This window comes from Branchiostoma belcheri, unplaced genomic scaffold (assembly GCF_001625305.1).
Source record: "Branchiostoma belcheri isolate BF01 breed outbred unplaced genomic scaffold, Haploidv18h27 scaffold22, whole genome shotgun sequence".
In the NCBI taxonomy this organism is placed as follows: Eukaryota; Metazoa; Chordata; class Leptocardii; order Amphioxiformes; family Branchiostomatidae; genus Branchiostoma; species Branchiostoma belcheri.
This window is the reverse complement of record NW_017803713.1, coordinates 3,033,342-3,055,348: the sequence shown is the minus strand read 5'-3', so window position 1 is coordinate 3,055,348 and position 22,007 is coordinate 3,033,342. Positions and strand designations below refer to the sequence as shown.

At 40.4% G+C, this 22,007-nt stretch overlaps 3 protein-coding genes across 3 annotated transcripts in view; all 3 read left to right on the top strand.

The window, feature by feature from the left end:
* Positions 1-2,161, top strand: part of LOC109470189 (gastrula zinc finger protein XlCGF57.1-like) — a 4,316-nt gene extending 2,155 nt beyond the window's left edge. The window contains exons 2-4 of the mRNA XM_019769011.1: positions 369-961; positions 1,046-1,293; positions 1,402-2,161. Of these exons, the coding sequence (XP_019624570.1) occupies positions 378-961; positions 1,046-1,293; positions 1,402-2,129 (1,560 nt within the window). The 5' untranslated portion in view covers positions 369-377 and the 3' untranslated portion in view covers positions 2,130-2,161. The remainder of the gene's footprint in view (positions 1-368; positions 962-1,045; positions 1,294-1,401) is intronic.
* Positions 1-4,940, top strand: part of LOC109470146 (zinc finger protein 525-like) — an 11,478-nt gene extending 6,538 nt beyond the window's left edge. Inside the window, exons 2-5 of the mRNA XM_019768929.1 lie at positions 3,846-4,112; positions 4,197-4,442; positions 4,527-4,692; positions 4,868-4,940. Of these exons, the coding sequence (XP_019624488.1) occupies positions 3,848-4,112; positions 4,197-4,442; positions 4,527-4,692; positions 4,868-4,940 (750 nt within the window). The 5' untranslated portion in view covers positions 3,846-3,847. The remainder of the gene's footprint in view (positions 1-3,845; positions 4,113-4,196; positions 4,443-4,526; positions 4,693-4,867) is intronic.
* Positions 4,941-14,683: 9,743 nt separating this feature from the next.
* LOC109470145 (alpha-N-acetylgalactosaminide alpha-2,6-sialyltransferase 1-like) lies at positions 14,684-21,696 on the top strand. Its single transcript, XM_019768928.1, has 6 exons — positions 14,684-14,767; positions 15,896-16,073; positions 18,031-18,193; positions 18,691-18,808; positions 19,215-19,357; positions 21,447-21,696. Exons 1-6 carry the CDS (start codon positions 14,684-14,686, stop codon positions 21,694-21,696), a joined length of 936 nt encoding a protein of 311 aa, XP_019624487.1.
* The last annotated feature ends 311 nt before the right edge of the window (positions 21,697-22,007 follow it).

Genomic DNA, 22,007 nt, shown 5'->3' with positions numbered 1-22,007 from the left:
GACAAATGATATAAATAATAATGGAACTGAATTTGCATATCAATGTCTAAAAGCAAAATGGAAAATTAACAACAAATCATATTAACTGTTGAGTAAAGAAAAAGTAGTCTTGAAGACCCTGAGTGTTTTTGCATTTCTGACATTAGGAGGATTTAGGAGTGATTTAGGAGTGATTTAGGCACAATTAGGAGTGATTGAGGAGCAATTCAGGGGTGATTTAGGAACAATACATTAGTGTGGAAGGGACATTTTTGTGTATGGGGATGTGGTGAAGCCATGCTGCATTTGCTCCTAAGCAAATGTCGGCCTTTCTAGTTAGAAATTGTTTTGCCCTGATTTATTCTGGATTTCTGTTTCTTTCCTAACAGAGAAGAGAAATGGATGAAACTGAAGACAAAACATTGGAGAGTGAGGAGAGCAGTTTTAAAACAATTCCCGAGTCATCCTTTACTATGAACAGCCATACCGGAGAAAATCATGGGGAATATGCATCAGCACAACACCTAGCAGAACACACCGGTGGGAAACGCTACATGTGTGGGGAGTGTGGGCACAGGACAGGTAAAAAGTCTGACTTACTCAAGCATATGAAAACCCATACTGGAGAAAAATCCTACAAGTGTGACCAGTGTGACTATTCTGCAGCACGGAAATCTTATTTAGACTATCATCTCACCAAGCACACTGGTGAGAAACCCTACATGTGTGTGGAGTGTGGGTACAGGGCAGCTCGAAAGGCTGACTTATCCAAACATATGAAAATACATTCAGGTGAAAAACCCTACAAATGTGACCAGTGTGACTTTTCTGCAGTACAGAAATCTTCTTTGAACAGACATCTCGCAAAACACACTGGTGAGAAACCCTACATGTGTGGGGAGTGTGGGTACAGGGCAGCTCAACCGTGTGATTTATCTCGACATATGAAAACCCATACAGGAGAAAAACCCTACAAGTGTGACCGGTGTGACTATTCTGCCGCACAGAAATCTTCTTTGGACAGACATCTAACAAACCACACGGGTGACAAACCCTACATTTGTGGGGAATGTGGATACAGGACAGCTCGAAAGGCTGACTTATCCAAACATATGAGAGTACATACAGGTGAAAAACCCTACAAATGTGACCAGTGTGACTATTCTGCAGCACACAAATGCCATTTAGACTATCATCTCACCAAACACACTGGTGAGAAACCCCACATGTGTGGGGAGTGTGGGTACAGGACAGCTCGAAAGGTTGACTTATCCAAACATATGAGAATACATACAGGTGAAAAACCCTACAAATGTGACCAGTGTGACTTTTCTGCAGCACACAAATGCCATTTAGACTATCATCTCACCAAACACACTGGAGAGAAACCGTACATGTGTGAGAAGTGTGGGTACAGGTCAGCTAGAAAGGCTGACTTATCCAAACATATGAGAACCCATACAGGAGAAAAACCCTACAAGTGTGGCCATTGTGACTATTCTGCAGCGCACAAATCCACTTTGGACCAACATCTCTCGAAACACACTGGTGAGAAACCCTACATGTGTGGGGAGTGTGGCTACAGGGCGGATTGGAAGTCTAATTTATCTCGTCATATGAGAACCCATACAGGAGAAAAACCCTACAAGTGTGACCATTGTGACTATTCTGCAGCTCGGAAATCCAAATTGGACCAACATCTCTCAAAACACACTGGTGAGAAACCCTACATGTGTGGGAAGTGTGGATACAGGGCAGGTCGAAAGGACACGTTATCCCGACATACGAGAATCCATACAGGAGGAAAAACCAACAAATGTGACCAGAATGACTCTTCTGGAGCACGGAAATCTGGTTCTGACCAACACCTAGCAGAACACGTTGGCGAGAAACCCTACATGTGTGTGAAGTGTGGGTACAGGACAAACTTAATGTATGCCTTATCCCAACACATGAAAACCCACATAGAAGAAAACCCTTATAACTGCCATCTCTGCAGCTACTCTGCAGCTTCGAAACATCTCATGTCTTCTCATTTGATAAGTCATGAGAAAGAAGCTAAATCTACAACTGTGACAAATGAACAACCGACAACTTTGTCCTCATGTGAAGTGAAAGTCAAAATGGAAGAAGAACCTCTCCAGGAGTGACCATGATAGCTGTGTTAATCTGTACCTGGGCCCAATAACTACATGTACCCCGTAGTAAAGACGTAGGCAGACATATTCAGGCAGGCAGTCGAGGATTATGGCAAATGTGCCCAAAAGTGCGGCTTGTACTAAGGCCTGTCTAAAACCACACCTAATGCTGTATAGATGTAGTTTTGCACATGTGTTTGTAATAGTTTAAGCACCTAGGCATGGATGTACTGATTTTGTTGTGAAAGGGATATTTATCATTCACTGTAGATATTTATGTCATCATAATATAAGGCCCAAGGAGTATCACATAGGAAAACGCTAAAATTTGTCACCACAAAAACAAATAAAAAATTGAAATATTTAAAGATCTATGACTTGTTTTTCTGTTGATAACCGGTTCTTTGATTTAAAATATTTCACAGCCTCAAGGCTGAATTGCATGTTTCGTTACATACATGTACATGTACGTTGATTGCATTTCGTGCCGACTACTATAACTTAAAAAAATCGGTTTAGCTTTAAACGGTTAAAAAGATTTACAAGTAAACTCCATTCTAATCTCTATTTACATGAGTCTCAACTCAATTCTAACATCTACATACAAACATACATGTTCTCTGTGTTGGTACATGTAAAACAAAAGTCCTGGTTTTCTTGCAGAAAGTCTTGATGCTTTTTTAGCTCTATGGAAGATTTTCCACCTCACTTCTAACAAAAAATTCCATAATATGCTTTTGTCCGTATGCTAAGCTCATATAAGATATACGTGTCAAATATACAGTCATGTAGTCTTTTGGTCAGTTTTATCTTTTGTTTATTCCTGTAACAAACTTATTGACGTGGTGACAGAAGTACATGTAACATACATGTATGTTATCTTGGAAATCAGGAGAGTAAATTCACCTTTGACCAACAAAAATTCACCTCTGACCTCTCATTACGACGGAAGGACAAAGCTCACCTGGCTGACCGAATCCCGGTTTCCCTGAAGAAAAAAAACATCACAGGAAGCAGGTAAGGCTTAAAAACGAACGATATTCTGTAAAAGAGCGTAACAGTTTGAGGTCATTTCTGTGGCAAAAGAATCACAGTAAATGTATTTTAGAGGTTTTTTGGTGACGCGTGATGATAATTTGTGTGACTGGTACATTCATGGGGAGGGGGGGGGGTCAAAACCAATCATTACACGATACCCTCGCCAGCTTAAGTAAGACTTTGACATTTATGAGAATATTAGGAAAAACGGAATACAATTGGTAACATATTGTGGTTGTAGAAAAAAAATTAAAAAGCGTTATGGTCAAATTTGTAGAAGATCTAAAAGTGGACATTCCAGAATAATATGCGCTATTACCTGAAAACTGGAGCGGAAAGGTGTTAGGTTGACATGATTGGGTCAGGCGTCTGACTGTAGAGACAATAGGAAATTGTATAGTACGTGTTTACAGCTTAATTGGCGGTGGGTGAAAAGGGCAGGGACACACATTTAGGGGGTCCGCATGCTCCTTTTCGTAAGGCGTAGTTAGTAGTAGGCCTTCGTATAACGCCATGTTGGTTAATCTGGACTTGGCTGACTTGAGGGTCATGATAGTCTACAAGTTCTAATTATTGAAATAAAATAGTGATGCTTCGGCAAGAAACTTGATTACTTTGTTGATAAACTGTAATTAAGTATATACCTGTATAAGTATAGAGTATAATTTGTGTCTTCCCCCTACACACCAGATATGGAATATTCCAGCTGTGAACGTACTGGAGACCTGTGTGTTGCACATCCTGGGAAGGAGATGGACTATACTGAACACCCTGGGAAGAAGATGAGCTGTTCTGAACACCCTGGGGAGGAGAGTGACAGCAGGGAGACCCAAACAACAGACATGATCCCGCAGCAGGAAACGTGTGATGTGAACTTTCCCCGACCAGTCAACAAGTCAACCTCACAGGTACAGGGGAGCAAAGGTGATATGGGAAGGCACATGGTTAAACACACTGGTGAGAAACCCTACATGTGTGAGGAGTGTGGGTACAGGACTGGTTACAAATCTCACTTATCGCGACATATGAGAACCCATACAGGAGAAAAACCCTACATGTGTGGGGAGTGTGGGTACAGGGCAGCTTGCAAGTCTTATTTATCCCAACATTTAAGAACCCATACAGGTGAAAAACCCTACAAGTGTGACCAATGTGACTATTCTGCAGCCCACAAAGGCACCTTAGATGAACATAAAGCAAAACACACCGGTGAAAAACGCTACATGTGTGAGAAGTGTGGATACTGGACAGGTCATAAGTCCCACTTAACCAACCACATAAGAACTCATACTGGAGAAAAACCCTACAAGTGTGACCAGTGTGACTATTCTGCAACACGAAAATTTCACTTGAATCTACATCTTACAAAACACACCGGTGAGAAACCCTACATGTGTGGGGAGTGTGGATACAGGACAGCTTACAAATCTCACTTATCTCAACATATGAAAACCCATACAAGGGAAAAACCTTACAAGTGTGACCAGTGTGACTATTCTGCAACACTAAAAGCCAATTTGAAGAAACATCTAGCAAACCATACTGGCGACAAACCCTACATGTGTGGGGAGTGTGGGTACAGGACAACTCACAAGTCCACCTTATTCCAGCATATGAGAACTCATACAGGAGAAAAACCCTTCAAGTGTGACCAGTGTGACTATTCTGCAGCACATAAATTCTCTCTAGACCAACATATTTTAAAGCACACTGGTGAGAAACCCTACCTTTGTGAGGAGTGTGGGTACAGGACATCTGACAAGTCTTCCTTATCCCGACATATGAGAACCCATACCGGAGAAAAATCCTAGAAGTGTGACGAATGTGACTTACTATTCTGCTGCTCACAAACCTGCTTTGGATCTACATTTAATGAAACACACGGGTGATAAACCCTACATGTGTAAGGAGTGTGGATTCAGGGCATTTCGCAGGTATACCTTAAATTATGCTTGCAGTGTTTGGGATCCACACACCCAGGATCAGGTGGGTCGGATAGAGATGGTGCAAAGACGAGCTGCCCGGTATGTTACAAACAACTAATACCATACAAGTTCTGTCACCGACATGATTAATATGCTTGGCTGGCAGTCCTTAGCAAACCGAAGGAAGAACGCCAGACTTGCCACATTGTACAAGATAACCAACAATGTTATTTCTGTGCCGCACGCGTCTAGAGTTGTCCCGGCGGCTCGATGCTTCCGCCGCACCAACCACGCTCTTAAGCTGCAGACCATCGCGAGTAGGAACAACTTTTACAGGCTCTCGTTCTTCTCTCGTAACATCAAAGAGTGGAACGAACTTGAGCCTGGTGTGGCGGAGGCGGGGTCCCTCGCCCAGTTCAAAACTGGACTGGCGATCGAGGACCCTGCTGCATTGAGGCGCCCCCACACGTTTTGTATATATGTATATACAGTTCTACTAACACACTAAATGCACTGTCATGTCTTTTCACCCACAGATTCAGTTATGTACGTTCCTTAGTGTCCCCTCCTTCAGTTACCCTTGTTTTTATTTGTACCGGTCACCTGTTTTGTAACTAACACATGTGCTCCTAAGCCTCCTATTAATCCAATGTAAATTGGGCTCAGCAGTATACAAGAAGAAGAAGAACCGTGGTAACAAAGTGACTAATCTGCAGCTCAGAAATCCGATTTGTACCGAATGTCAGCACAGGTGAGAAACTCAGTAAAACACCGTGGCAAGAATAGATGATAATTTCATCAAGTTTTAGAGGGATATTGGGATTTTCTTCTGCACTTCTTGCCACTATATGTAGGTGGCACTTTTCCTATACCATATTTGTATCATCGTGCATCACTCAAAATAGTTTCAGTGTCTAAGGATGAATGTACTTATTTTTTTTTATCGGTAATTTCTTATCTTGGCAATTTTAGGAGTTTGGGGATAATAATGTGAGGGGAAGAATCACATTATGATGATGATTCATATGTCTTCTGGATGTAAATATGGTAGATGGAAAAAGGGAAGGGCGAAATTTAACATATGTGCAAACCTGCAACCAAAATTAAAAGGTTTCTTACCGGTTTTCTGTGTCTTATTGTAGCGTCAATGGCATAGTAGCTTTCTTCTCTAATATAGGATGACGACATAAAAAGCTAAATGGGGGAGTTTAAAATTTGAGCCAATGTGCTCCGGCATTCACAAACAAGACGCGTTGACTGATGGTATTTATGGAGAAATAATGGTGTTGAAACGTTATATACTCAGTGATAAAATTCAGTAACGAAAATCGATTAAACCTGTCAGAATCTACTCTCATCTTCTAATTCCGTGATTACACAGGATTTTAAAATGATGAGAAGTCTTCAATAAGATTGACCCTTTTTAAATCTGCCAAAGAATTTCCTCCCGCGGCGTGTCTTTATGATTACCTGTAATTATGTAGTTTTATGGTTACCTGTAATTATTCTGCGGTACGTAAAAGGAAAACCGGTTTGGCCGGATGTGGGGAGCTTCAAGAAGCTATAACAAGGGGGTCGCTGTAGGTACTGTAATCTTATCTCCAAGCAGAACCTAGGATATGGGACGAACCCAGGTTACTTCTTTGTTGCAGTTTTTGCATGTTTTGGTTGCTTCGGCAGCCTTTCTGCTATCGCAAACATAGTTTGAGGTTCCACAGTTCCACAGTGCTGTGGTGTTCTCCAGGACAATCCGCTTTTTTTTTCGTTTGACCCTCGCCGCATATTTGTGAGTTATGTTTTTATGCATTATTTTAGAATTGTAAAGCTTGGGGAAGTTTTAACTCTTTAAACGTTGTTTTCTAGAAACCCAATTTCATCATTGACAGCTTTTAATGCTTAATCCTTTTTTAAAAGGCCGGTCACGGCAAAGGCAGGACACTGGTCTCCCACCGGGGTTGGTCAGAACTGCTGTGATGGGTCTCCAACTGGGGTTATCCAGGTCGACTGTGACAGCAAAACAATCAATTTTGAAGACAAAACGGCACCACAGCAAGTCAACTAGCTCTGGAGCCATGGACAAAGGAAAAAAGGAACAGATTTTGATCAGAAACAGCCACAAACGTCTACCAAGCTGAATTGTAATCTAGAGGATAGGTTTTCAGGAATCTGTGATTATAATGGAGAAACTGTTGAATGTTATATGGAAGCAAAAAAAAAAGGAAGAAAACAAATGCCATGAACGACGAACGAACAACAACAAGGCAATAAAAGACTACATTGTTATAGACAGGGAAGAGGAATGTCAACTTATCATCTCCGAAAAGCTGAAAGTTCGTAGATTCGTTGTGATGGGATACATGTATATACCATCTTTAGTTCCGGTATGCCATAGAAAAAGCATTATGTATAATGAGAATTAATTATTAATTGTCCAACTCAGGGGGGGAAATGATACTATCCCATCATCCTTTGCAATACACATCCCACAACACGTGTCCCAGATGGCTGACTGTCAGCACCAGGCATATAGTCCTGTCATGTTTCCTTTAAAAGTGCAGCAATGGCAACAATTTGACCAGTAATTTTTGGTTCTTTGAATTATCAAAGGACTCAAGTAGTGTATGAGGCTATCTGACTTTTGTAACTTATGACATTGTGTCTTAAACATTTATGCAAACATTTGCTTCAAAAATGGTGCTCAAACTTCACCAAACTAAAGTGCTTTTCTACAAACTCTGTTGATTGGTGATATTATACATCTTGTGCATCAGAAAACCCCAAATGCACCAAAAAGCACCCATGGGAAACAGAAGAAAATATTATATTTGATATTATTTATGTAATAATCATCAACAAATGCAATTTTCTTCCGTTTCCCATGGGTGCTTTTTGGTGCATTTGGGTTTTTCTGATGCACAAGATGTATAATATCACCAATCAACAGAGTTTGTAGAAAAGCACTTTAGTTTGGTAAAGTTTGAGCACCATTTTTGAAGCAAATGTTTGCATAAATGTTTAAGACACAATGTAAGAAGTTGTACATAAGTTACAAAAGTCAGATAGCCTCATACACTACTTGAGTCCTTTGATAATTCAAAGAACCAAAAATTACTGGTCAAATTGTTGCCATTGCTGCACTTTTAAAGGAAACATGACAAGACTATATGCCTGGTGCTGACAGTCAGCCATCTGGGACACGTGTTGTGGGATGTGTATTGCAAAGGATGATGGGATAGTATCATTTCCCCCCCTGTGTCCAACTCAAGGAATCCGACTCACCGCCGGAATTCGAACAAAGATGTCCCTGCAGTTCCGGAACAAGCTGTTAGGGACCCGTACTCAACCTTTCTGAATTTGTTCGAACACTGTCTTTAACTTGTTCTGACAGATATCCGGTTATTGACCTCAGAAATACCCGGAACTTAGTGTATGGTTGTCGATTAACTGTATCAACAAAGATCTACAATAGGTTGAATAAAGTTTGTACGAAAAGATAAAATACAATGGATCGTGGATATAATAGTATTGCTAACCGGAGTGGGGTGAAAGAACAGGGTGACTTCCATTTTCTATACCATGTACACAGCTGCAGTATCGCACAGAGCCGCTAGAGCTCCCATGACTGACATCGACCTTTGTTGTTCCAACCTACCTATCAAATATTATACATATGCATGCCCCACACTCCAAGTTATGAACGATAAAATATATGTTACCCCTATATATAGCGTACCTTATCACGCATCCTCCCAGGCTACCGAAGCTCCACGACTCAGTACAGTGCCGATTTATAAATTCCCCCCAAAAAACAGCATGTGCCGGCTTGTCGTATACGTCGCTATGTACTGCCGCAAATTCACAATACCGGCTTGGTATTCCTGTGGTTTAGTAGCACTTTTATTTTTGGTCGGAATTTCTTTATTCGCCCACGCGCACTAGTTTGGAGGTCTTCAAAGGATGTCATCCATAAGATTAAGTCGGTGTGGCCTTACTAAGGATAATAGTTCCAAAGACCAGCTATTTGCTGTGCATCTGCTTCATACTTGAAATTGTTACGGACCAATCACTGCGTTAGACGGTCTGGAGACACGTGGTGAGAGCACGTGGCTCATATGCAGACGCGTCATTGGCCAAAGCATGACCACACCTCCGCCATGCAGAGGCCTTTCCGCGTGCGAGATAAAATAGCTGGAAGCGCCCTAGAAGGGGGCCTGCATGCCATTGGCATAATCAGGTCTTTTTAGTCTTCGTAATCCGTACACACCCTTCCCAAAAATCAACGTAATTCGTAATAGCTCATTAGCAGCAAAGCGTCAAGTCGTAATCAGCTCTTAGATTTTAACGTAATTCGTAAACGGCGGCGAAAATTTTGCGTAATTCGTAAATCACTATACACCCCCCACCCCCCTGCAGGCCCTCCTAGATTCTAGGGCTCTCGTCTCCCTCCGTCGTCAGTTCCGGCACACCGATTTTGTTTAGCAGTTTACTTTAGTAGTGTCCCGGTAACACATTTCACTGTACAGGTATGTTGTTTCTGTTCTCTTTGTCTATCTTAACTGGTTTAACTTCGTGTCAAATTCTCAGTTGAAGTACTGTATTTTTTGACAAGCTGTACGCAATGAGACGTTTAGGTTACAAATTTGTAGAGTTTAGGAACTCCCAAGAACGGTGTTATCGCAAGACGATGGTCACAAACATCACTGGATGTGTTTGAAGAGTCATTGCATGAGAAACCAGGCAAACATCACCAATAGCCGGAATATGGGGGTCAGCCAAATCCGCTCATGTTTTGTATGCGGGATAGGTATGGGGAAGTATTAACAGCCATATGATTAAAACTCCCTGGGTGTGTTTTGTACCAGAGTTCTGGGTATCCCCCTGGAGGCCCTCAAAATCTCCCAGATTTTTTTAATCAAAAGTGTGAAAATTACAATCGCTGCCCAGCAATTTCTGTCAGAGCACACGATTTGCCCAACACATCCACGTAACAAACCTGTAGCACCAGACGAACACTCTAAGCTTTGTAAGTCACTGTCCTGCTGAACGCAATAAGGCAACAAAGGATCATTACAAACAGATCGATATGTCTATGCGCCAGCTGATGTATCCAGAACCGTGCTTTATCCAGAACCATATTCAGGAACGGCTCTGGATAGTTAACGCGTATCCAGAACCGTGCCTGGGACAAAGCTACGTTCTTGGATACGTATAGGCTATCCAGAATCGTGCCTGATCCTAGCCCGTACCCATTCAGCTGGTATAGAACTGGATAACTAGTATCCGGATATAATACAAAAATATTGTTGTAGCCTGGTACCATTAAATCCAGGGGCCGGCGTAGGGTTGCTTACCTGTCCCAGTCCCGTTCAAAAGCTAGCCTGTTTTCCTAACAGTCCAACTTTCAGATTAAAGAAATCACGGTGGTCAAAATTGGGCCCCGATCTCCCCACCTGCAGTAGAACCCGAACCGTGTTCGATATGACGTAATTCGAATAGAACAGTGTTCGAAACGGGGTCACCCGCGGTCATTTACAGTAAACATGGGTCTTCTGGCCCCTTTTTTCATGTGTACCTCCTAACAGAAAAAATCCACCTTTTAACAAATATTTTCCATTTCCTGGACAACTACATGTCTGCCTTCATTTTGTAGTGGGCTGGAACATGAAACGAAGCTACTGCCGTTATCGTGGGTGACCTTGAAGATCGCAATGCCTGTACTCATCAGCCTAAATAAACACTACTCATATTCATGACGTATGACATGCGTCAAAAACTCGTTTAAGATTGGAAGCATGGAGAGTCCAACATATCTCATTGACGGCTCAAAATGACCGTAACGGGTTTGTCCAGAATCGTGTCTTAGGGATTTTCGAAAAAGGACCTTGATTTTGAATTATGAGCAATTGAGTGCGAAAAATGTCAAAAAATGCCGTTTTTTCACATTTATGTCGACAAAAACTATACTTAAAATCAGAAATTAAAAAATTCCTAAGACACGATTTTTGATCTTATTCCTAGTCGTCCAAAAATATAAAAATCGGGGATTTTGGGTAACATACGTAGCCAATCTTAAACGGTGTTTGCCGAAAAACATGACTCGGACTGTCTCGGACTGGCGCTCCAAATCCCGCAAAAAATCGTCTTTTGGAGCGAGATTTTTCAAAATCAGTAATTTAACGTAAACAACTAACATTAAACCTATGTAAAACACGATAATTTCATTTTATCTTGACGGAATCTACCCTTCAATACTATTTGTTTATTTTCAAATGGTTTACGGGTAGTCCAAAACAGGCCAAACTTGCGTCTTGTAACCTGATACGTTTTCAAACCCCCCTAGCAATGGGAAAGAATACCGTAGTGACAGACCGCCGTGAATAGATAAACTAAATCCTAACTGTGCAATTCAGAGAGTTGTATCGGTATCGGTATAGCCGGTATAACCACCCGTCGGCGAAAGACACCAGCTTCGTTATAACACACCAGCTAGCTATATCGCACTGAACGGCTTGTTACATACAGTTTTTGCACATTTCATTGTAGGAGTTGCTTAAAGCTTTCTAGTGATGATGTTCCAACTGTGCTTGGTGGCAAAGAGTTCCATTCTACAATAGTTCTTGGTTGATAACTCTGATATTTGAAGGCATGGCTGTTTCTTGTCCTGGCTATACAGGCCAGCTCTTTGGCTCTCAAGGTCCAACATGCCCCGCGGAAATTTCTACTGTTTACGGATTAATCTCGTGAATTGATTAATTAATTAAGGAACTTCCGTAAACAAATCGTTCGCATGCACCAGGAACTGATGGCGGCTGCAGGTAAGCACAGGTCCCACCATGCCGTTCTGTTGCTAAAATGACAATACGTAAATGTGATCCTTGCTCGAATGAAAGCTCATCTGTGTTGGTAGAATCCATAGTTAGAACGTCCAAGCTTGTTCCAACACAAGGAAAGAACTCACTATAAATTTTCTGACAAAGGTTAACGTGATCAACCGAAAATTTATGGTGAGTTCTTTTTTTGTGTTGGAACAAGCTTAAACTTTCTAACTATGAATCCTTGATATATATCAATGAACCATGCATTCGTCTACAAACTACTGCCGATTCTAATTCATATTTGACTACTCTGTATCTGTACCTGTATATATATCAGACTGAGTATAGCTGGTAAAACCGTCCTTCGGAGTAACACACCAGCTTTGCAGGCACGCTGCTCGCTACATTACACCGAACGTCTTGTTACACCCAACCTTTTAACATCTAACTCTAATTGTTTCAAGCTGTCTAACGATGCCATTTCTATGAACCATTGCCCTGGTCTTAGTTACTTCTACATGGCAGCTGTCCTCTCTTCTTCATCTCTATGTCTATGGCTACATATCACATTGAATATATTAACCTTAACGATCGATTTACATGCAATCTGTGCGCACGGTACTTTTATTACCTTACGGCCATGTTGATTTGATTATATGGATGACATCCTCTGGGACCCCCGGACTAACACATGACTAAACACACAGAGTATGGTACGGCGAATAATAATAGACTCTTCATGTTCATTTCTTCATATTTCCTTTTTTTCTGAATTAACTTTAGTATTCTATGACATTGGTATCGTTTCAACGTACGACATATATTCGGTCATTTTGTACGATTTACAGTACTTTTTTTTAAACGGACGAAAATTCATGCGCGCGTGGATGTCATCCATATAATCAAATCACATTGCCTAAATAGCGTAGTTTTATTATACATAGTAAATATTTTTATTTGGACTTTTAGGTAATAAAAAATGCACGACATTCAGCAGAAAGCCTGCAATTAATTGCACTGATGTCTCCTTTATACAAATAATGTTTTAGACTCGGCCAATATGTTGAAACGTTCTGCAATGGCGGTTTTGGCTGGAGGTGTCTTGCTGGTATTCTATTTTCTATGGAGGACCAACTCCCTGGCTGTTCGAAGCTACTACAGAGGAGTAAGAATAGAAGATGTCACCGTCTTACTCAAGTATGCATCTTTGTTTTCTTCCGCACCTTTCCCATCGTCTGTTTGAAATAAAAGAAAGTAAATCTATTTTTGGTCCACCATATCTCATTTGATACTTCCCTGGCGTCATTGTACATAATATACATACCTACATACACACACATACATGTATATGTGGCCGTATTACGTCGGCGTCCACTTCAAATTAGTTTTCTTAAGGGCATCAAGTGCAGGTTTTAGGGCTTGGAAACCAGATTTTTCAAAGCCAATCTTCCAGTCGCTTATCTACCTGCTAAGCTAAAACAACACTGTCCCTATGTATATCGACATTCGTGGAGCAAAATGACCAACTTTCTGACGCAAAAATGATTACTAGAAGGACCTGGATTGATGTTTAGGTACCACCCAGAAAATAAAGGACTAATCCTGTGGCTTGTTTCTGCAGTTTGGAATACCTTAAGCACAAAATACTGAGTCAAATGTGCTAATGTGGGGCAGTATGTGTCAATATCATACAAATTGCCTTATTCAGAATATTTCCTGTTTTGCCACCATGAAATTGCCTTGGATGCCTTTAACAATAGAGCAAAAACGTGTGTGAATTGTCATTATATTAGAACAGAGGAGAGAACCTTGGCTGTTGATTTTACCACTACTGACACTGGAATTAACCGAACCCGACACGAGACACGGTTAGATGTCAGCGTCGTACCTAAGTATGTGCCTTAGATTTATTTGTCTCAATTTATTCCACCATGTGGCAGCATTATTTTCCTTAACAATAGTACAAAAAAGAGATACTCTTTTTTTTATATTCATGTAATTCTACTTGTGAGATCAAATCGGTATGCACCATGTTAAGGTCAAGAATTTCTGATATGTATGTACAAACTATTTCCCACAAATGTTGATTCTGGTAAGCTAAGGTTCTACAAAAATGTTAAAACAACATATTCCATAAAAAATACCTGCTCTAAGTTGATTTTAACATTAGCTCTACAATAAGTAATTATAGAATACAAAAATTAGTGCACAACTTCTCGAAATAGAGAGAGGTCGGTGTAAGAAGCTCCAAGTGCATGAACGAATTTGCAAACATTGTATGTTAAATACGGTGGAAGACGAAACGCATTTTATCTCAAATTGTTCCCTCTATAGCAATGAACAAAATGAACTCTTTGACGTAGCCTTCAAAGTCTACCCCAACATTCACACATATACAAATGAAAAGAAAACTACTCTCCTCTTAAATTAAAAACCTACAAATTACAGAAAAAGTGTGAACCTTTATATTTGCCTTCCTCTCTTTTGAAAAAAGAAGTCAGACCCAGTAGTTTTTTACTAGTAGTTTCTTAGGAGTTTCTCAGAAGTTCTTTGTGTACTAACTGTCTGTTTTTATACTAATCTTCTGTTCCTGCAATTAGCCCTCGGGCATGAGTTTGCAATAAAACAATTATTATAAAACAATATATTGCATGCATGTCAATTTACTAATTGTTATTATACCAGAAAAGCAGAGAGAACCCGTTTTGGCAATTCTGCCACTGCTGACACTGGACTTAATCGGACGGTTTACATCCAACCCGAGCCACGACTAGGTCCACTGTTCAGCATGCCATATATCAAAGGTGGCGCAAAAGAAAACGAGGGGACAGACTTTTTCATCTTCAGGCAAAACCCAAACTGGAAGAACTCCGTAAGTCACCAGAAAATATTGTAATGGCTTCCAAACCAAAGTGAACTGGTCAATGGTGTCTCATGTGTGACATACAATTGTACAGTGTCTAAATGTTAGAGATTAGGCCATGTTGATTTGATCATATGGATGGCATCCGCGCGCGCATGGATTTTCGTCCGTTTCCAAAAGAAAAAAAGGTTTTGACATTACTGTAAATCTACACATTAAAATGAGCAAATATGTCATATGTTGCAACAAAAGTATTGGAAAACGATACTGTCTAAATCAATTCAGGAAATGAAAATGAAGAGTCTGTTATAAATCGCCACACAGTACTCTGTGTGTTTAGTAATTTATTCAATCTTTATGATCACGTAGATTTAATAGTGAAGAATTTTTTTGCCAGACTTTTCATTCACACACTTGCGTCGAGCGTCAGTTTTCGGCTTTCCAGGGGAGGCCATCTATATAATCAAATCAACATGGCCTAGCCAACGGTCATGAAGGGTCTGCATATGTATAAAGTTATTGTTGTGTGACTGTACCTACAGATTCCAATTTACTATTTATGGTTACCTCTGCACGTCGGCATAACGTACTGCCTGCCTCCACGAACCACATAATGTATTGTGGAAAGCACTTTGGCAGAAGGTTTCGTTTAAAGTGCTCATGACACCATATAAGACCTCAGCTGATTGTAATTGACATAACTAGTATTACCTGGCAAACAGACACATTTACAATAAATATGCACAGTTCTCCTATTACATTTGAAATTCTAATGCCCTACCTTGGAAAAGTCTTGGCAGGCGATTTGCATGTCTACATTTTATTTTGCATATCTATATTTTCTCCCGAGCTGATGTCACACCCAATGATGTCAACTCAGGAAAAAGGCACAGAAATGCAAAATAAAATATAGAGATGCCCGAAGTGGGCAATTGGGAAGCTTGCTAGAGAGTCTTAAAAATCCACTTTTAGAAGGCCGTACAAGCTCAATTTCTCATCATTGGAGCAAACTTCTTGTATGAACATTTCCGATACTTGTATTATTTTACACACTGTTTTTGTTGTCATTTGGTTTTCAAGACATCCCGTCTATAATGCATAATCTTGAGTCTTCTCGCTTTGCTTTGACAATTCCAGACTTGTAACACATCTCTACAGAAGAAGGCATTTAGGTCTGGGGAGTATGGACCAATCTTTCGACCGGACATTCAGATGTGGACTAACAGCAAGTTGTTCAATGAGAGTGAATATTTGCGACTGAAACCATGGACCATACCTTATGGATACAAGTACAAGGAAGAAATCACATATGAAGGTAAGAAAAGCTTTTAGTTTAAAAACAATGTGAGGGTACTAGTTCTTATTCTCATTTACCAACTTGCAATGTGCTTGTACAAATTTGTTGGTAAAACAAATTGTATGTATGGAAAGTGTGGAGACGTCCGATAAAAATGCCCTTGTAATTTGGCCAACACTTGAGATTTTCGCATGAAGCAAGTTTAGACTGTAATTTCCAACACATGAAACTGGGCTTATCCATTTTTTTTTACTAAACAACTCCGGTCTTTGTCAAGGGCAATCCACCGCTTCTGTGAACGTCATGTTCTGCAGATGATACACGTGACTCAGTGAGCAGTAGGTTGCAGATAGTCTTTGGCACTCGTGTCATCACGTGCATATTACAACAAAGAGATAATAGAACTTAACAAGCAATAGACATCTTCCCTCCATGAACGAGGTTGGTGTTGTTAGGGTTCTTTTTTATGTTATCACATGTGTTCATTGTTAAAACATGACAGCTGGGTTTAAATTTAATTGGACGTTATATGGCCATAAATAATGAGGGAGTTGCTTTGTGTTGGTACAATTTTAATTTTATCATGTAACGTTAAGTACCAACCCAGATAAACTTTCAAGCGAGTTTTAGTACTTAGAGACTTGTATGTTCTGAATTGAAGAATTGATGGAGCAGCCTGCAAGGTGTTTGGTATACTTTATTCCATATACATTTCATAGCTATTAGTAATGCAAGAATCCTACTCTGATCTCTTTGTTAACTGAGCAAATTGATGTTACGTGGTCACGAGAGAGAGGGACGACTTCACTCCCAGATATACAACTCAGGACTGGCCCCACACGGTCGGAGGTAGTTTATTTACATCACTAATTGGTAACAGAGGTTGGGGGGGGGGGGGTACAGAGGCACAGATATCAATCCTGCAGAGGTGAGGTCATTGACCTCTCAATCACAACATGTACACAAACAAACCGCCCCATTAGCAAGGCCGGCAGGTCAGTAACCCAAAAATAACCAGACCAAAGAAATATATAGCCTGTCAAACAGGAGGTAAAAATAGATACAAGTGTATGCCAATTGGGGTCAACAAAGACCACACTACTATAAAATAGGGGTGATAATGTAGAAATCCTTTTAAATTAAGCAATACAAATATACGACAACCTGCTAATGCACTCTAAAACGCAAAGAGACTCAACAACTACCCACATACCAAATATTATACCAAACGACCCACCAGATTTTCCAAACATTCAACACAAAAAGACCAACTTTAAACATATTGTAAATATCAAACGCAAACAGCTAGGAAGCCCAAATTTAAACCACTAAACCATGGTAATAACAACTACATGCTACCTTAATATCGCACAAACAGTCCATAACGCGCAAACAACAGAATAAAAAAATTAAACTGCAGTACCAAGGTCAATCACCAGGGGCTCAAAGTCAACCTACACAATCTCCAAGGCCCCATCCATCAATCTGCCAAATATCGTACAGTTCCTTCTCACCGATCTTCAGATATCAGACCAAACATGAAACGGAGTAAAAACAGTACCCCCATTTTCATGGAGGGTAATGACATGATACAATCTATAGTATGTTCCCCTTTTTCATACATCTAAGCTGTACAGATAAATTTACATTTCAAATGAGCTTAGAGACACCTTCTATATTAAAACATACCTGTTCTTTTTGCCATTACTAAGAAACGAGAAGAAACCGAATGTATCTAATTTACTTAATTGTAGTTACTTGACTATGATTATGTCACATTAGCTGTATACCATCCTTTGACTGTGGCCTGTACTTAACCCAGTGGGCATGCTTGTATAATAAAGGTCTTCATTCATTCATATTATCATATTATCATTTCTTGTCTTGGGCATTAGAGTTTAAACCTGATACCTAATGATTTCTACCAGCAAAGATTATCTTTCAAGTTGAGATTCTCATCTTCCTTCCCCAACAGACGTCCTTGAGACGCTGAAATTGTTTCCTGCGGAAGATTCTATCTTCAACTTCAGCCGCTCAGGCAAGCCGGAATGCATCACGTGTGCCGTGGTCGGGAACGGAGGCATGTTAAACGGATCCGGCATGGGAAAGGAGATCGACACGCACGACTACATATTTAGGTAGAGCAACAAATGCCTCCATTCCTTGGGCGTCGCCAAAAACATAATGACGTCGTTTGGCGTAATGGTAGGACATTTAGCTCGGAACCCATTGGTCCTGGGTTTGTTTCCATCCAGTGAAAATGAATACGTAGCTTCTGTTAGGGACGTCCTTTAGATAGGATGTTAAATGGTCCCGTGAAGGCCATACCCCACGTAGGTAAAAAGAACCCACCACACCTTTCAACAAGAGTAGGGACATGCCCCGGTGTTCAATGAGATTTGATTAAAAAAAGTAGAATGATGCACAAGAAAATGAGGAACATTTTTCCTCTCTAAGTCTGGGACCGCATTCTTATCAGTAACACCAAGCTTCAGTGTACAGTGATAAAATCATGATAATAATAATAATATGAAGATGAAAGACCGTTTTCGAAATGCCTTCTCTAGTTAAACAGATGGTTGTGAGTAAAGGATTTTCATAGCGCTATGCAATTTGTATTGATGTTGTTTTCTAGGGTTAATCAGGCATACACAAGAGGCTATGAGAAAGACGTTGGCAGCAGGACAACTCATTATGTGTTCTTCGATCGCTCCCTCCAACCGATGAAGCAAGGGCACTATCCAGTTAGTCAGGTCAGTGTAGCACAAAGAATTTGGAACTTTATTTCATAATAAAACTTGATGCTGTGTTTCCCTGTCTCTGGTGCTGATTTTGTTGCCCTGTCCCTGGTGCTGTCTGTGTTTCCCTGTCCCAGATGCTATGTTTCCCTGTCCCTGGTGCTGACTGTGTTTCCCTGTCCCTGGTGCTGACTGTGTTTCCCTGTCCCTGGTGCTGACTGTGTTTCCCTGTCCCTGGTGCTGACTGTGTTTCCCTGTCCCTGGTGCTGACTGTGATTCCCTGGTGTCTGTGCCGACTACGTTTTTTTATGTTTCCCTTTTAGGCAATTTTTTTCTATCCGAAACTACAATCTTTTAGTTTTAGTTGACGGGGAGGAAAAAGTATGCTCAACACTTAACAATATATCTTTATTATTTTCAGAATATCACGTATATATTCGTGCCTTGTCGTAAGTTCGACTATGTGTATCTTAAGAGGATAGGAGACGGCATAAACAAGTTCAAAGCACCCCCTGAGAACATAAGAGTTCTCCATCCTGACTTCCTGCGATACATTCATTTCGTGTAAGTCACATATTTAGTAGCATCTGTATCTGTATCTGTAAAGTCTGTAGAATCGCCAATCGGCGTAACACACCAGATTATCAGATTATCCTTCTTGGTTGATAAATCTGATATTTGAAGACATGCTTATTTCTTATACTATCACAAAACTTCATCTTTGTTGGTAGTTACAGGTTTAGTGTTAAAACTTTTGATTTTGATCCAACACAAAACGTTCTCTCACCTAGAACTTTTGAGCAGTTCCTCTGGTCTTCTTCAGTAGACTAACCCGATGAGGCTTGTCACGTGACGTCAACACTGGGTCAAACTTCAAAGAAGCCACGTGACAAGCCTCACTGGGTCAGTCTACTGAGGAAGACCAGAGTGACTGGTCGAAAGCTCTAGGTGAGAGAACTTTCGTGTTGGATCTAAACATGATTATGGGTTCACCACACCACGAAGTGGTGGTGAACCCATATTGCTTTTTCTGATGTTTCTTCTCCTCCTCCTTCTCCTTCTCCTCCTGCCATATCTTTAAATGGATTCAGCTTCTTCAGTTTAGGGCCTAAGGTCCTGAAATTTGGTATGGAGGTACAGTGGGCAAATACCCCTAGGCGTTTTTTAAATTTTTGTGATACAGGCTTTTAGAATGGTTTTATTTGAGTTTTTTGGCTGTGTTATAGCAAATGTATTACTGTGTTAGTGTGCGTGTTTACCACGTCTGGGCATGAGTCATCACAATGGAATGCAGGGCATCAACCAATAGGCATGCAGCTTTCCTCTATACTTCTTGCTGATTGGCTGTTGGGATTTAACTTGATTAACACCCGCACAGAGCATTTCCACCTGCACAGAGCATTTCTTGCTGATTGGCTGTTGGGATTTAACTTGATTAACACCTGCACAGAGCATTTCCATACTGACAGTATGTCTTTATTCAAGTGTTTTGGTAGGTATTTCAAGCTTTTCTGCTCCAGCATTGGAATGCGGGGCATGAACGTTTTTTATTTTATTTTGAAAATCAACAGCATTATGCAATTAAAAATCCTAACCAATAAAGTAGGGAATAGCTATCCAACTGTTGTTTTAGTTGTTACTTCATATTATAGTTATATCAATGTAAATCATTGTTTTCCCTTGTGTTTCTCATTCTTTCCCTGCCATGTGGTAAAATGTGGTGAACCCATCGCTGTATTTGCTCCAAAGCAAATATTGGCCTTTCTAGTTGTTTCTGTGTTTTTTTTGCTGATACTTAACAGTTGGTACGCCCATCGGTTTATTAGTAATTTTGTACATCATGCAGTCTGGACATTTTGGCCTGTCTTTCAACGACACCAATCATAAATATCTTGGTAATAAAACAGCCAAATCCTAAACCATATGCGTAGATAAAGGATTTTGCGCTGTGCCACGTACAATAACATTCTTTGAATAGCAAAGTTCTTTTTATCACAACCATTTATTTTTCAAGCCGACGTTTCCATGACCTTCTGCCATCTTCATCAGGGCAATTCTGACTGTTTTACTGTGCACTGACACTAGATGTTACTTGGTGCATAGTGCACTAAAGGTGTTACATAGTTCATAGTGCACTTAAGCTAGTTTTTTTCTGTTTACGATACATTCCGGAACGTAGTGTAATTGTGACATACATACTAGGCATTGTTACATCATAGGGAAATATGCGGTTCCAAATGTAAAGTGTTTCTATATATAATATAAGATTTGTTAACTGACAATGCTGAGCTATGACAGTCCCAAATAGAAATTATTAAGTCTTGTTACATATGTATTGTTAGGAATCATAATAGTAACAAACAATAAGAAAACCAATGTCAGTTATTAAGAATGTGATCCCAAACATGACTAAGTTTATACCCCCCTCATCACGGTTTATGACTTGATTGGATTTTCTAATCCATACAGAATTGCCAAGTAATTGCGCAGTAAACCAGTCAGAATTGCCCTGATGAAGATGACAGAAGGTCATCGAAACGTCGGCTTAAAAAAATAAATGGTTGTGATAAAAAAAAAAAACCTTTGCTATTCATGATCAGTCGTTTACCAACCTGATGAAATTATTTACGAATAACACTCTTTGTTTCACTAGGTGGATGAGGGTCCGTTCGTTTCGTCCCACAACTGGCGCCATCATGACGATGACGGCTCTGCATGCCTGTGACAAGCTCAGTCTGTACGGAATGGGCTACAACATCAAGTACAGCAACCACTATTTCGACCCACAGTATCAGAAGTTCGCAAATGTGATGGGGAGTCACAATCACGAACGAGAGATCGAGTTATGGGACCGTCTGGACAAAGAAGGCATCGTGTACTGGTATAGAAGAGACGTTTTCTAAAAACACAACTATAATTTTACACCTCTACACCTCTTTTACAGATATTTTCATGGTCATTGCTCTGCAGAACTCACCCAACTAGTTCCACCACTCAGAACTTTTAAGCGTTCCACTAGGTTCTCCACTAGCTCACACAACCTGACCGTCCAAATTCCTAGTTCGAAATCTTTTTACAGTGACAGCTTCTTTCCCCGTACGGCCAAGCTTTGGAATTCCCTCCCTGACAAGTGTTTCCCACCAACCTACAATCTACAGGCTTTCAAATCAAACGTTCTCAGTGACATAGCCACGTTCCTTTCATCTTTCTAGTT

What these genes read in the sequence shown, in the direction of transcription:
- LOC109470145 (XM_019768928.1), top strand. Translation starts at nt 14,684, where the DNA reads ATGCCATATATCAAAGGTGGCGCAAAAGAAAACGAGGGGACAGACTTT. An exon ending in ACCCAAACTGGAAGAACTCC is followed by an intron (nt 14,768 to 15,895) that starts GTAAGTCACCAG and finishes TGACAATTCCAG; the next exon opens with ACTTGTAACACATCTCTACA. An exon ending in GGCACTATCCAGTTAGTCAG is followed by an intron (nt 18,809 to 19,214) that starts GTCAGTGTAGCA and finishes TATTATTTTCAG; the next exon opens with AATATCACGTATATATTCGT.